Here is a 16,447-nt window from a genome sequence, read left to right as displayed (position 1 = left end):
ACATTGAGCACCTGGAGGAAACCCACGCAGACATGAGGAGAACGTGCAAATTCCACACAGACAGTGACCCAAGCCGGGATTCGAACCTGGGTCCCTGGCACGGTGAGGCAGCAGTGCTAAACACTGTGCCACCCACTGTGCCACCGTGCCACCCATTTGCCCCTCATTGGCTTCTTGGTTCTTCTCCAATTTTGTTTCGCCTCTTCCTGGGGTTCACATGGCAGCAAAGTGGGTGGGAAGGTCCCAGTTATAATACTTCAGCCACCATGCTTGATGGACTAACTGCTCTTCAATTATTACAAAATATTTTCAGCACAGAATGAACTCATTGGGCCCAACAAATTTACAATGGAGTTTATGCTCCAAACCCCCTCAACAAATCCTTCTACTCTCTTCAATATCTTTCCACTTCAGCCGCTCCACAACCTAACACTCTCTTCATAAAGAAGCTATTCCTGAATTCACTCTTGAATTAATTAGTGACAAGATTATATTTTTGGCCTCTAGTTCTAGTTGCAATTACTTCAACGAGGCCGTTGAGTTGGACCTGCTGGAATATGGGCTCTCTAATTGAGATGTGGAGATGCCGGCGTTGGACTGGGGTAAACACAGTAAGAAGTTTAACAACACCAGGTTAAAGTCCAACAGGTTTATTCATGCTGTTTTGTTTCTTAAAGACTTGATTAGTTGTAAGTATTCGCATTCCAACCATTATTCATGTAAATTGAGTTTGTGTCTCTATATGCTCTGTTTGTGAACAGAATTCCCACTCACCTGAAGAAGGGGCTTGCAGCTCCGAAAGCTTGTGTGGCTTTTGCTACCAAATAAACCTGTTGGACTTTAACCTGGTGTTGTTAAACTTCTTACTGTCTCTAATTGAGGCCAGTTAAGGCTTCCTAATCAGTGAGCTTCACAGGGATATATAGGGTGGAATTCTCCAGCCGCACTGGTCTAAAAGTCGGAAATTCCCACCCGACTGTCAATGGTGTTTCACATTGTCCGCAACCCGCCTGCTAAAATTCCAGCAGCGGGAGGGATGGGAGAATTCCGGCCATAATGTGGAGCGTCCAAGTCACTAGCACTCCCAGGGTGAATACTCTATACTGGGAAGGCCTGAGTATTGCAAACCATTGTAAATAAATCAGTTTTGCTGAAGATACCGGCCTTTCAGAAGTTATTTCACTAAGTTTAAGTTTATTTAATAGTGTCACAAGTAGGCTTACATTAACACTGCAATGAAGTTACTGTGAAAATCGCCTGTCGCCACATTCCGGGGCCTGTTCAGGTACACTGAGGGAGAATTTAGCATGGCCAATGCACCTAACCAGCATATCTTTCAGACTGTGGGAGGAAACTGGAGCACCCGGAGGAAACCCAAGCAGACACGGGGAGAACGTGCAAACTCCATACAGTCAACAGAGGCCGGAATTGAACCCGGGTCCCTGGCACTGTGAGGCAGCAGTGCTAACCACTGTGCCACCATGCGTCATCTGCAAGCAGAAATATCTTCCCTCCATCCAACCTTTCATACTGTTAAAGGTCTCTGTCAGGTCTGCCCTCAATCTTCTCTTCTCCCTTGGTAAAGTCCTGGATTTCCATCCTCGAGACGGGTAGGTGGAGTGGGAAAACTTCCCGGCTCACCTTGCCCACCACGGGAGAAAGTGCCCACAAAGGCAGCATCAATCTGTCTTTAGGTGGCCCGGTGTCAAATTTTGTCGAATGATGCTCCTATGAAGTGTCTTGGGATGTTTTACTCTGCTCAATGCACTATTTGAATGCAAGTTGTTGTTGTTAGCAGGTCACTAATTCATTTCCCAGCTAACAAATAACTCATCATTGAAAGATGAATCTGTAATTGTTGAAGGAACTGTCAATCACAGATCATGGAAAACACCAGGTTAGATTGATATACCAGGCCGCATACCCCGGATTATAGGGATATCTTAATTCTCTCTTCTGCAGCCACATAGAATTAAACCATACATCCCTACAGTGCAGAAAGAGACTATTCGGCCCATCAAGTCTGCACTGACTCTCCAAACGAGCACCCCACTCAGGCCCCCACCTCCACCCCATGCCTGTAACCCCGCATATTTCCCATGGCTAATCCACCTGACCGAAACATCTTTGGACACTAAAGGGCAATTTAGCATGGCCAATCTATCTAACCTGCACATCTTGGGACTGTGGGAGGAAACTGGAGCACCCAGAGGAAACCCACGCAGACACGGGGAGAATGTGCAAACTCCACACAGACAGTGACCCAAGCCGGGAATCGAACCCGCATTCCTGGTTCTGTGAGACAGCAGTGCTAACTACTGTGCCACCCCTTAGTCCTTCATTCAGGTTCTACCAACCTTTCTAGACAGTGTGAGATGTAAAAGATCACTTCTTGTTCACAGCGATACTATGACAAAACACAGGCTGACCCAATTCAAAACCAATTTATGCTTCTCAATGGAAATTACATACTCCCACCAGTACATTCCCGGACATTCTCTCTTCCACCTTCTTCCATCAGGAAAAAGATACAAAAGTCTGAGGCCACGTACCAACCGACTCAAGAACAGCTTCTTTCCCTGCTGCATCAGACTTTTGAATGGACCTACCTTATATTAAGTTGATCTTTCTTTACACCCTAGCTGTGACTGTAACACTACATTCTGCACTCTCTTGTTTCTTTCTCTATGAACGGTATGGTTTGTATAGCACGCAAGAAACAATACTTACCACTGTATACTGATATATGTGACAAGAATAAATCAAATCAAATCAAAATCCTAGCTGTTAGAGTCCAATGTTTGATCATTTTGGGCCAGTGTCACTCAGCTGTTGGTAGATGTGAGTTGCTGATGGAGAAATGATCGACTGAGTCTACTGGATGAGTGCAGCTCCAACAACACTCGGGAAGTTCTCCGCCATCCAAGTAAAAGCACCCCCGTTTGAGCAGCACCCCACCCACCGCCTTAAACATTCACTCCCTTTACCACCACACAGTAGCAGCAATGTGCACCATCTACAAGATGCACTGCAGCAGCACCCCAAAGATCCTTAGACTGGACCTTCCAAAACCCACCATCTCTACCACCTTGAAGAGCAAGGGCAGCAGGTGCATGGGAACACCACCGCATGCAAGCTCCCCTCTGATCCACACATCATCCTAAATTGGAACCATATCTTCATTCCTTCTCTGGGTCAAACGCCTGGAACTCCCTTTCTACCAGCACTGTAGGTGCACCTACACCACATGGACTGCAGTGGTTCAAGAACTCAGCTGACCACCACTTTCTCAAGGTTATTAGGGAATGGGCAATAAATGCTGGCCTAGCCAGTGACATCCCGTGGGGGATTTTTAAAAAATTAGACAGACCATCATGGTGAGTCAGTATGGCAAATAATTCACTCAGGAGAGGTCTTCTGTGTTGGGACAAATGTCCTGCCTGTTCTTGAAGCACTGAATGATACAAGTGGAACGGTGTTCCATAATGGAGCATCAATACTTCTCCTACAGATGAGTGGTAGATACACAAAAGAAAGAGTTAACTCCGGTCTCAATGGAGGGGCATAGCTGGGGATAGAAAGCATGAGGAGTCATGGGGGTGGGTAGAGGGACATAGCTTGGGGTGGTGAGCATGAGGGGTTATGGGGGTGGGTAGAAGGGCATAGCTTGGGCTAGAGAGCATGAGGGGTGATGGGGTGGGTAAAGAGGCATAGTTTGGGATAGAGAGTATGAGGGGTCATGGGGGTGGGTAGAAAGGCATAGTTTGGGATAGTGAGCATGAGAGGTCATGGGATTGATTAGATGGGTATAGCTTGGCATAGGGTAGATGAGTGGCTATGGCTTGGTAAAGAGAGCATGAGGGGCCATGGGGGTACAGGGCAGACCTTAACTTGGCACGGAGAGGGGGTGGTTATGAGGAGGACATTTTGAACTTATCTTTTCATAAGTTCTCGCATGCACACAAGGGTTCATGATGCCTTTAAGGGTCGCAAACCATGATTCTATATAAATCTGGCCCTAATATTCCAGAGAATTAGGAGATGCCCATCTCCGCTTTGGAACCCGTCAGGTCAGGCTTTTGACATGAACCAGCCCATTTCCTGGAAAGGCACTCCTGAAAATCGGACAGGAATTGGGGTTAGCAATCCTGGAACTGCGACACATCCACCATTTTTACAGGACTCTGGAATCATCCCAACCCGGTTCACATCCAGTCCTGACAATCTCCGTGTGTCTCTTTAGACTTTTGCATTGCAATAAATTCTCACACTGGGAATGCTGAACCTAATCTTGGCCCACTGGCTGGAAGTGTGACCACAGTAAGAGTTTTAACAACACCAGGTTAAAGTCTAACAGGTTTATTTGGTAGCAAATGACATTAGCTTTCGGAGCGCTGCTCCTTCGTCAGATGGAGCGGATATCAGACAGCCCGAGGCTTCCAGACCTGTAAATCATAACATCTGTCAATTCAAAAAATACCCCTACAGGCTACAGTGGGATCCACTCAGAGGAACTACTGTACTCAAAACAGAGTTAGCAAGCACACTGGAGTGGCCAGCTTACCCAGACTTGCTATGAGCTCATTGTTTTAGTGTTCTGCCTCCCTGGCCATACGTGTCCGAACACGTTTCTGCCAATCGCTCTCAGAACAGAAAGTGTTTGTTGATGCTGGAAGCAAATTTTTCGCAGTCTCATTCATATCCAGACACACACACACAGACACACACACACAGACACACACACACAGACACAGACACACACGCAGACACACACACACATCCAGACATCACATGCACACACAACACACAAGTACACACACATAAACACACAAGTACACACACAAACATGCAGACACCACATGCACACACAACACACACACACACACAAAGACCACATGCACACACACAGACAAATACACACACACAAGCATGCGCAACACACAAGTACACACAAGCACACCCCCACCCCCACACAAGTACCCACACACACAAGTACACACACACACACACACACACCCACACACCCACACAAGTACACACACACACACCCACACAAGTACACACACACACACCCACACAAGTACACACACACAAAGGAGAAGGTGGTTCAGCCTGGGAAGTCTTAACCGCCGTTCAATTCTATCCCTCAACTCCGTTCAGTCACCTTTGCCCCACTGATGCCCTTATCCAAGAACAATCTCTGAAAAGCTCCACATGTCCCCAACATCCACAGCCTTTGAGGGAGAGAATTCAACATTTTTACCACCATTTGTGTGAAGAAAAAACGTTTCGTTTTCACTAATTTTAAGATTTGCCTGGTAACCCAGAACTGGAATATTGCTGAAAAGGAAAATGTGATGTCGAAGCTTTTCATCTCGCACTCATCAGGACAAATGCCAGAATGCCAAATTTCAACCAATCACAACAACTTAGACAGCAGGAGAACAAGGGGGCTGATTGGCTGACTGGTTGGCAAATCAACTCTGAATGTTGCCATGGAAAAAGCAAAGGATGACAGAGTCTTCAAGCTCCTGGTAAGTCATAAAAGGCAGAAGGCTTGAGCAGGTCTCTTTAGTGTGCAGACAATGGATCCCTGCATATGAATGCATGTCACTTTGAGCAAGTATACACAAGCCACATTAGGAGCTCGACTGATCATCTTAAAATAGTTAACTTTGCACATTCATGATGAGGTCCAATCTAAGGTAAGTAGTTGAGCTCATAACACCATTTTTGACTGACTCTATCTGGGAAAAACCAACATCTCCACATCATGGCTATCTGGGGACACAGTTATAAAGGTGAGGGGGGGTTGGGATGAGGATTAACAGTTCCTCTCAGGTATCTATTGTTCCCTATACACCCAAGACAGACACAGGAAAGAGTTAATTGGTCACCTTTCGTCTCCAGAGACACTCAGGGCCACTCTGATTGAACGTCGCTTCTCTGAGCTTGTAAGAAAAAGCTTCCTTCAGGAAGAGAGAGAGAGACAGAGGAATGATAAGGAAGAACTGAAGACAGCTGTGAAAAAATGCATCAGATCAATCATATCCTTGTGACTGACCCATTGGCACAGTAATACTGAGCGAGCAAATCTTTAGACCTGAAGCACAGCTCGATGAACTGTTAGCGCGAGGCTGTCACTCTGGGCAACAGCAGCATGCATTCAGTCTCGCAGTTAGTATTAACAGGCATGAATCATGGATAGGGAAGGAGCTCACCTGGTCATAATACATGATGTACTGGCATTGTCTAATAACAGGGGAATAGATAGAGGAATAGACAGGGTCCTGGCACCAGAAGAGACAGAATGGAGAAAGGTTAGAACAGGATATGACACGACAGACAGGGAGACAGACGTTTCAGGCCAACAGAAATACAAGATAACTTCATTCCTTCCACTAATTAAGAAGGAACCTGGTACAAAAATATATTTATATAGCAATATCGTTGGGGGTCGGTTTAGCTCAGTTGGCTGGTTAGTGATACTAACAGCGAGGGTTCAATTCCCGTACCGGCTGAGGTTATTCATGAAGGCCCTGCCTTCTCTATCTTATCCCTCGTCTGAGGTGCGGTGATGCTTAGATTAAATCGCCGTCAGTTCCCCCCTTTGAGGGGGAGAGCAGCCTATGGTCATCTGGGACTGTGGCGACTTTGGCTTTAATGCTGCTTGTGTTGCCTTAGAGATTAACCTCACAATGAATACTCGGAGGTGCAAAGCTAAAGTTCAGGTTGCCAGGGTTACTTCAGTAACTTTAGGATTACAGACGCCAAAAAACATTTTTAAATTATATAACAGGCATCCTATTGGTGAAGTTATGGCCGGAATTCGCCGGCCGTTCACGCCAACGGGATTCTCCGGTCCAGCCAGCAGTGTACCCCCGCCTGCGAGATTCCCGCCGGTATGGGGTGACATCAAGGGGAATTCCCATTGACAGCGGCGGGAGAGTATCCCGCTGCTCGCAAACAACACGCCACCTCCCGCCGGCAGGAAACACGACGCTGGAAGGCCGGAGAATCTCACCCCATATCTCAATGTATCCCTGCGGACAAACATCATCCCTGTTCATTGGGTGACCTTTAATCCCAGTATTTAACAACGAGGTGAAACTCAGGAGCAGCAGCAAGTTTCACCTTTGGCTTTCTGTTGCCCCTGCCCACCACCCCCACCTGCCAACCCCCACCACCTGCCAACCTCACCACCTGCCCACCCCCCCACCTGCCAACCCTGCCACCTGCCAACCCCTGCCACCTACCAACCCCGCCATCTGCCAACCCTGCCACCTGCCAACCCCAACCACCTACCAACCCCCGCCACCTACCAATACCCCCACCTGCCAACCCCCCACTTGCCAACCCCCGCCACCTGCCAACTCCCCCACCTGCCAACCCCCGCCACCTGCCAACCCCCGCCACCTGCCAACCCCCGCCACCTGCCCACCACCCCCACCTGCCAACCCCCACCACCTGCCAACCTCACCACCTGCCCTCCCCTCCACCTGCCAAACCTGCCACCTGCCCACCCCGCCACCTGCCAAACCTGCCACCTGCCCACCCCGCCACCTGCCAACCCTGCCACCTGCCAATCCCCACCACCTGCCAACCACCCCACCTGCCAATCCCCACCACCTGCCAACCCCCCCACCTGCCAACCCGCGCCACCTGCCAAACCCCCCACCTGCCAACCCCCGCCACCTGCCAACCCCCCCCCACCTACCAATCCCCGCCACCTGCCAACCCCACCACCAATTCTCTCCCTGTCTCTCCTGCAGCTGTTACCTCTCATGGGAGTGCAGTCTGAGTGGTTAAGCAGCCATAACACAAAGCTCGAAAGTAATGCCCTCCAGCCCTCTGTAACATTTCCCAATGACTATTCTTATCTTAAATCCATTAACCCACCGCCCCACTATTAATCAACATGGAATCCCCCCTTTATCTTTATTTCTGCCCCTCCTTTTTGAACTTCACCCATCCCTCTGTGGCTGGGAGGAGAGGACTCAAGGATAGGAGGAGAATGTTCTCAATGGGATGATGACGAAGGGAAGACTGTTTCTCAGCAGAGATGGGATGATGCAAAGCATGAGGAAAGGAACGTAGCCATCATTCCGTCATTTGCTTTCTTCACTAACGGGGCAGTCACACCAGTTGTGGAGAATGTGCAGGACGATGGGATGGGTGATGATATGAGAGGAGCGGGGATTGCAGACATGCCAACGGTTAGAGTCTTTCAACTGAGAGTCAGAGTTTCAGCTTGTTAGTCTTCCACAAGTAGACAGGCAGTTTGGTTCCCCATTGGAACTGCAGGCTGTCATGATTCATCGGATCAGTTGGAAAGTGGGATTACAGAGCAGCGGGGACTGCAAGTTGCAGAACCAGAGTACCCCCCATTGCTGGTGGTAGATTTTAAAGCAAGGTTTAAACTGAGCTGAGAGTTACTGGGAGTCTCAGACATTATTTTTTTTTTAGTTTACTGTCTGCGAGTTGCACATGACAAGCAGGCGGCTCTGAAAAACATCGCCACTATGTCGAAGAAACATTACGGGGGGGCGTGTGCACCGTTGCCTTGAATCTGAAGGTTTATAAGGAGCAGGTCAGAGTGATAATGACCTTTATTTTACAAATGGTACCCAAATTTTGATTTCTATTTAGGATTTTGCGACAGTGTGTGACTGTGAGGTGTGGACTGTGCGTCTGTTTGTGTGACTGCAAGCTTCACTTTCCCATCTGTTTCCAGTTTGTTCACACGCCTGTTGCGGTAACCAGTGAGAAAACTTGTCAGCTTCATAGAATCCGTACAATGAAAGAAGCGGCCATTCAACCCATCGAGTCTGCACCAACAACAATCCCACCCAGGCCCCATGCCCATAACCCACATCCTTACCCTGCTAATCCCCATGACACTAAGGGGCAATTTAGCCTGACCAATCAACCTAACCTGCACATCTTCAGACTGTGGGAGGAAACCGGAGCACCCGGAGGAAACCCACACAAACACGGGGAGAACGTGCCAACTCCACACAGAGAGTGACCCAAGGCCGGAATCGAACCCAGGTCCCTGGCACTGTGAGTCAGCAGTGCTAACCGCTGTGCCACCGTGCCGCCCCAACCACTGGGAAGTAGAAAGAATGACACAAAAGTGAATCAGTGAGGGTTTAATAGATTGCAAACAAAAGATTGGAAAGTCATTAGTGAGATCGATCCCTCCTGGCTCCTTCCCTCTTAATGAGGGAGTCAGGGCGGGAGGTTGATCTGTCTATGGGATGTATGGTGGCAGTGAGACTGCAATGGCTTTGACCAAATTAAATGAATTTCACTCAACCATGCGATACAATTTGTTCCTGACTTTCATCGTATTCTCTTCCTTCCTGCAGACTGGTTGCCTTACCCAGTACTGTGACTGCTCTGCACCACTCAGGCTCCCATCTTCTTCCTACATTCAGGATAAAGGACAAAGAGATAGAGGTGTACAGAAAGGAGAAAAAAAAGGTCATCAAAGGACAGAGTGAGCACATGCAACAAGTAAGCGACCCACCCTGCCTGAGGATGTTAAATGAAAAGGGGGCAGCGATGGGAGAGGGGGTGGTGTAAGGTAGGGGGGGAGCATGCAATGGAAATGATGAAGTAGGAAATAAATCCTTCCTTGGCATGGACTTCAGCCAGATTCCCCACCTGGCACATCAATACCAGCCTCCTGCAGAGGGAACCTGGGGATCAGAACCGTGTTTGCTGATGTCGTAAGAGTGGGAAAAAAACTCCGAGACAATTGCAACATTCCGACTTCGAAGCAACGAGAGTTTAGGGATTCCTGCCCTCTTTACACAACTGAAACTTGGAAATCACTGGAAGAGCCAGTGGACTGGAAGCCCTCTCTGAGGCCTGTGAAGGAGGTGGTGTGATGGTATTGTCACAGAATCATCATTATAGAATCCCTACAGTGAAGAAGGAGGCCATTCGGCCCATCGAGTCTGCACCGACCGCAATCCCACCGCGGCCCTATTCCTGTAACCCTACATATTTACCCTGCTAATCCCCCTGACACTAGGGTCAATTTAGCATGGCCAATCCACCTAACCCGCACATTTTTGGAGTGTGGGAGGAAACAGGCGCACTCGGAGGAAACCCATGCAGACATGGGGAGAACGTACAAACTCCACACAGACAGCGACCTGAGGCCAGAATTAAACCCGAGCCCTGGCAGTGTGAGGCAGCAGTGCCAACCACTGTGCCACCGTGCCGCCCCTCACTAGAGTAGTAATCCAGAGACCCAGGGTAAGGCTCTGGGGACTTGGGTTCGAATCCCATCACAGCAAATGGTGAAATCTGAATTCAATAAAAATCTGACATGAAACCATTGCCGTAAAAACCCACCTGGGGTTCACTAATATCCTTCAGGGAAGGAAATCCTTACCTGGTCTGACCAACATGTGACCCAAGATGCACAGCAATGTGGTTGACACTTAAATGCCCTCAGGGATGAGCAATAAATACTGGACCAGCCAGTGACGCCCACATTCCATGAACGAATAAAGAAAAACAAGCTGAAGCATAATTGAAAGGAAGTGCTGCGTTTATCTAGCGCCTATCACAGCCCCAGAGGTCCCAAGTGCTTGATAGCCAATTAAGTGCTTTTGAAGTTGAGTATGTACACATGGAGCAGGAGTAGGCCATTCGGCCCTCCAGCCTACTCGATCTGTTCGTGTCGCGTTCCACATTCCCCGGCTACCCCGGATAATCTTTGATTCCCTTGCGCAACAACAAATCATTAACCTCTGCCTTAAAAATGTTCCACCACCTCTTGAGGCAGAGAGTTCCAAAGCCGCCCAACCCTCAGAGAAAAATATCTCCTTATCTCCATCCTATGAGGGCGACCCCCTAATTTTAAAACACTGCCGCCTAGTTCTGGACTCACCCCCAAGAGAAAACATCCTTTCCACCTCCACATTGTCAATACCGTTCAGGATCTTACTGAATTCAGTGAAGTCACTGGTATGCTACAGGAATCAGCAGCAGCTCTCAATACCCCACCTTCAGTGTCATAGCCTCTACCCTGATCTCTCCTGCACGTTTCCCGACACTCACTGTAACAATATTCCATGAATTAAGCCTCTTATTTTCATCTCATGCCCCCTATGTCCTGGGTGAGTTTCATTTTGCAGAGCTTTGCATGAGTGATGTTCAGAATCCAAACGAGAATGGCTGAAGCTACGATTCGTTATTTGTGGACTGCTTTCCTCCAGGTGCTTTGATGAAATTCAGAGGGCAGTTTTGATTGTCTACATCTTCAGAAGGAACCCACCCTGGAAGAGTTCAAATTCAGTGATGTGTTCAAAGAGACATGACTGCACGCTGGAGGTACCTGCCTGGCCGCAAGATGCTGCTTTCCAAGGGAACTGAGTATCGGCGAATGGATTTGACTGACGATATGGTTACAAAGATCTTGAATATTTGGCAAAGTTTAAGCATAGAATCCTACAGGGCAGAAGGAGGCCATTTGGCCCATCGAGCCTGCACCGACCACAATCCCACCCAGGCCCTATCCCCAGAATCCCATGCACTTACCCTAGCTAGTCCCCCTGACACTAAGGGGCAATTTAGCATGGCCAATCCACCTAACCCACACATCTTTGGAGTGTGGGAAGAAATCGGAGCACCTGGAGGAAGGCCAAGCCCAGAATGTGCAAATTCCACACAGTGACCCAAGTCGGGAATTGAACCTGGGTCCCTGGTGCTGTGAGGCAGCAGTGCTTACCACTGTGCTACTGTGCCGCTCTTGTCAATTTTTCCTTTCCAAGTCAAAGGAAATCATGAAATCCCAGGAGACCATTCAACCCAGCTAATCTGCAACAACTCTATGACAGAGCAGCTGAACCAGACCCCCGCCCCCCCATCCCCCCACACCCCCACCCCCCAACAACCCCACGCATTTATCTCACCAATCCCCCTAACCTGCACATCTTGGGACACTAAGGGGCAATTTAGCACGGCCAATCCACATAACCTACACATCTTTGGGCTGTTGGAGGAAACCGGAGCACCCGGAGGAAACCCACACAGAAACGGGGAGAAGTTGCAAACTCCACCCAGACAGTGACCCGAGACCGGAATCAAACTCGGGTCCCTGGCTCTGTGAGGCGGCAGTGCTAACCACTGTGCCACCGTGCCACCCCTGTGGAAGCTAAATTGCATTATCACTACCCATTGACATCAATCAGCTAACTCAGAGGGCTGTCTTTAGGCTTTATGGATCAGTGACTCACTGCTTTAGAAAGCTGAGCTACCAGTGGACCTGAGCTCAGTGCATTAATGTGGCTGTCACAAGCTAAATCAGCATCCTCCAGCATCCCCTGAGTGTTGCAGGCTCTGGTTCCTTGTAAATACTGCACATCAGAAAATGAATGGATTAATTCCAGAATCTGCTTCTCCATTTCTTGGGACACGGGCATAAGCACAAAGCTCTAATTTTTAAAATGAATAACAGATAAAGTGCCATAAGATAAGGGAGAAGGAATCAGAAACAGACAACTTGCACTCCTGTAACTGCTGGTAAACTTCACAGAGATATAAATGCCAACCAGTGATATCAGTAGAGTATATGCACCAGCTGGGCATTGAGGTATATTTAAGTCGATACGTAATATCTTGCGCAGCTCCTTTTAACACCGGTTTAATTATACAGATTCTCATTCCATTCTCCTGCTATTTCTAAATCACTTCCTGGAACTTTTCACTGACTAATGGCTGACCAGTAACTTCAAGATACATAGATTAGAATCCCTACAGTACAGAAGGAGGAAATTCATCCCATCGGGTCTGTACCGACCACAATCCCACCCAGGCCCTATTGCCGTAATACCCATTTAACCTGCTAATCCCCCTGACATTAGGCTCAATTTAGCTTAGCCAATCCAGCTAACACACACATCTTTGGACTGTGGGAGGAAACCGGAGCACCTGGAGGAAACCCACACAGACACGGGGAGAATGTGCAAACTCCACAGAGACAGTGACCCGAGGCCGGAATTGAACCCGGTTCCCTGGCGCTGTGAGGCAGCAGTGCTAACCACTGTGCCACCGTGCTGCCTTACAATGATACAACAATCAATTTAATTTGGACATGAATCGTTCTAAACTGGCTGTACGGTACATGCCCGGTATCAACAGCTCTGAACTCTCACATCTCAATCTTGACCTGTCGAGGCTCTGTTACCTTTTTCTTCCAGGCATCTTCAGTCTGTTGGAGCTGGTTACAGCGTTCAGTCAACCGGACACGGACATCACTCTGCCGCTTGTTCATTTTATTCTTCCAGTGTTCCTCACCACCTTTCAGCCTTTGCAACCTGGCGTGGAGTACACTTAGTGAGATACAACAGCGACTTACTTAACAAGACTGCAATCAAACTCTCCTACGTGTGCTTCACAGGAGCATTATAAAGCAAGATTCTGACACGGAGTCAAGTAAGGAAACAGCCAAAAACTTGGTCAAAGCTTTTTCAGAGCCTTTTGAAAAAAGGAGGAAGAGGCAGGGAGATGGAGAGGCGAAGGAAAGGAATTCCAGAGTTTGAGCTCCAGGCTGCCGAAGGCATGGCCTCCGATGGGCAGCATGATGGCACAGTGGTTAGAACTGTTGCCTCACAGGACCAGGGACAAGGGTTCGATTCCTGGCTTGGGTCACTGTCTGTGTGGAGTCTGCACATTCTCCCTGTTTCTGCGTGGGTTTCCTCCCACAGTCTGAAAGACGTGCTGCTTAGGTGCATTGACCCGAACAGGCGCTGGAGTGTGGCGACCAGGGGAATTTCACAATAACTTTATTGCAGTGTTAATGTAAGCCTTACTTGTGACTAATAAATAAATTTTTAACTTTAAAGAGTCATAGAGGTTTACAGCATGGAAACAGGCCCTTCGGCCCAACTTGTTCATGCTGTCTTTTTTTTTAAACCACTAAGCCAGTCCCATTTGCTCATGTTTGGCCCATATCCCTCTGTACACATCTTAGTGACATGACTAAAACTGGGAAAGCTGAAGAGGCCGGAATTAGCAGAATGCAGATATCTTGGATCATTGTGCAGCTTGAGGAGATCACAGAGAAAGGGAGGGTGAGGCCAGGGAGGGACATGAGGACATAGGCAGCAGAGTGTTGGCTGACCTCAAGATGGTAAGGGGCAGAAAATGGAGAGCAGCCAGATTTGCATTGGAATGGTCAGCTGCCGAGATAGCAGAGGCCTGGATAAAAGTGCCGGTAACAGAGGGGCGGGGGCAGAGACAATGTCAGGTGAGGTTGGAATGGATGGTTTGATTCGCACAATTATACACATCACCCGATGGCTTGCTGTGGAACACACAGGAAACTACCTCATCCCCTGACGCCGAGTATCTTTAATATGCAAAGCAGACAGTTTACATTAAGAAAACACTCCCTATTCAAATGAAAACTATACCTTAAAGTGATTTCACTGGCACATGCAGATTGTGCATGATGTTAGCAGGAAGTAAGCCAGTGAGATATGTTTCGGAATTCTACCACCCACCCGCCATGGAACCGGAGTGGGCGAGGGTCGGACAACGGAAATGTCCATTGATCTCGAGTGGGAATTTCCGGTCTCACTCGAGCGAGGTCATAAAATCCCGCCCACGGTCAGAATTTGGTTCTGTCCTTTATCTGACTGAAGAAACAATTCTTCAATATTCATGATATGACATGCGATTTGATGGGATTGCGAGACATTCTGTGCGATGGAATGACTCAGGGTTATACTGGAGGAAAGGTCAGGCTGATTAAGTCATGGTGGTCTTACTATTGACTGTTCTCTGATAGACTGGCAGTTGTGGGCACCGCACTTGTTCAGTTGCCCAAACCAGGGTAATTGGTACAATCACTGCCCAGTTACACTTCATGTAGAAGTTTAGAGTGTCAGGGAAGAAAAGCTCCATACTAAGCAGTGCTGCCTTCCACAGTCAAACAGTACTACAGTTCCTGCACTCCTGACTCTGCAGGAAGCACGGTCAGGTGGACATTGGAATACAGGGCATCCAGAGCCTATCAGAGCAAAACAATCTGAGGCAGAGAGAAAAGTGGAGGCAGGAGGAGCAGGAGGGATTAGAGTGTAACCGGTGTGTAGGGGGGGATTAGTTCTCAATGTCTGTACCTGTCCTTAACAGAGGCTCCCACATTAATTGGAGTCAGGGACTGCTCCACATTGTTCTCATCAAGTAACGGATCCAGGTAGCTTTTCCCTTGCACTTCGCCAAGTGGAGTGGAATAGATATCGGCCTCCAGGCATTGCGGAGGGGAACCATCGTCTTCTTGTTGCCATGGCGGTGAAGAGGGTGGTGTTGAGAAAATGTCCTGGGAAAGCACTGCGGATTTTTCGGTGTCTGTATTAATGGAACAGAAGCTTGTTTAAAGCAACATCCTAACGGAGGGAGCTTCAGCATTAACACCGGCCCTAATGGTGCCCACTGACTGTATCGAAAGTGCGCCTCTTACCATTACAGTCACATTGAACTCCAAAGCTTGTCTTGTAAGTGCACCTGACCCTCCCTCATCAACCTGCCTCCCCTCCCCAGTGGCCACTGCCCAGGGAGCCAGATCTGGACAGTGAGAGCGGTGACAGCACATTCACAGCTCAGCCAATTCCAGTCTTCAAACCCAGAGCCCACGGCCAAATATTTTACAGCAGCAATCACTAAATCAGTGTTAGGAACAGGAACCCGAGCTTCCATTCCTCTGCTCTCGAGTTCACAAGATAATTACAGATGAGGACGATCACTTTGGCCCAGTTAACTCATCCATCAGGAATGACCTTAATGTCTTGCTGCATCTACTTGTGTTTTTTAGATGATGTCAGGTGTTTTCACCTCCAGTACCTCAGAGATCATTTTAAGTGTTAATTATTTTCCGTGTGAAGATTTGACACCAGTCCTAAATTTGTCTTTTACTGCTATGACCCTTTGTCTTACACTCCCAATTTCATTTCAAGTGCCATTCCAGAATTAACTGTTTCATTCCCTTTACGGCATTAAATAAACTTAGCTTAAATAATTTTGGGAGTAGGGAACATTCTCCAATATCGCCTGAAAGGTACTTCCTCCCTCACCCAGAAAGTCGGAGTTTCTCATTAACCCTTCCCTTGTTTCTCAGGGGCTACACCAGTGCAACTAGGTTATACATTTAATGATTTATATTCTATTATTTCCGTGCATTACGGTTGCCTTGTTTTTTGGAATCCCTGCAGTGCAGAAGGAAGCCATTCGGCCCATTGAGTCTGCACCAACTCTCTGACACAGCCAGGCCCAACCCAGCCCTATCTCCATAACCCCACACATTTACCCCGCTAATCCCGCGAACCGACACATCTTGGGAGACTCAGGGGCAATTTAGCATGGCCAATCCACCTAACCTGCACATCTTTGGAGCGTGGGAGGAAACCGGAGCACCTGGAGGAAACCC

The 16,447-nt window shown here is 48.3% G+C and overlaps 1 protein-coding gene across 12 annotated transcripts in view; it reads right to left on the bottom strand.

Annotated features, from left to right (window-relative positions):
- Positions 1-16,447, bottom strand: part of svild (supervillin d) — a 214,367-nt gene that overhangs the window by 70,788 nt on the left and 127,132 nt on the right. For 8 of the 12 annotated variants that reach the window (XM_078223785.1, XM_078223788.1, XM_078223789.1 and 5 more), the window contains 5 exons: positions 15,144-15,372; positions 13,208-13,337; positions 9,386-9,430; positions 6,222-6,290; positions 5,898-5,969 (listed from right to left, as the gene is read on the bottom strand). In XM_078223785.1, the coding sequence (XP_078079911.1) occupies positions 5,898-5,969; positions 6,222-6,290; positions 9,386-9,430; positions 13,208-13,337; positions 15,144-15,372 (545 nt within the window). The remainder of the gene's footprint in view (positions 1-5,897; positions 5,970-6,221; positions 6,291-9,385; positions 9,431-13,207; positions 13,338-15,143; positions 15,373-16,447) is intronic. The other 4 variants (XM_078223790.1, XM_078223798.1, XM_078223791.1 and 1 more) reach the window with 3 other exon arrangements.

Source organism: Mustelus asterias, chromosome 11, assembly GCF_964213995.1.
Source record: "Mustelus asterias chromosome 11, sMusAst1.hap1.1, whole genome shotgun sequence".
In the NCBI taxonomy this organism is placed as follows: domain Eukaryota; kingdom Metazoa; phylum Chordata; class Chondrichthyes; order Carcharhiniformes; family Triakidae; genus Mustelus; species Mustelus asterias.
Note: the sequence above shows the minus strand (reverse complement) of the source record. Positions and strands in the feature narration are given on the sequence as shown.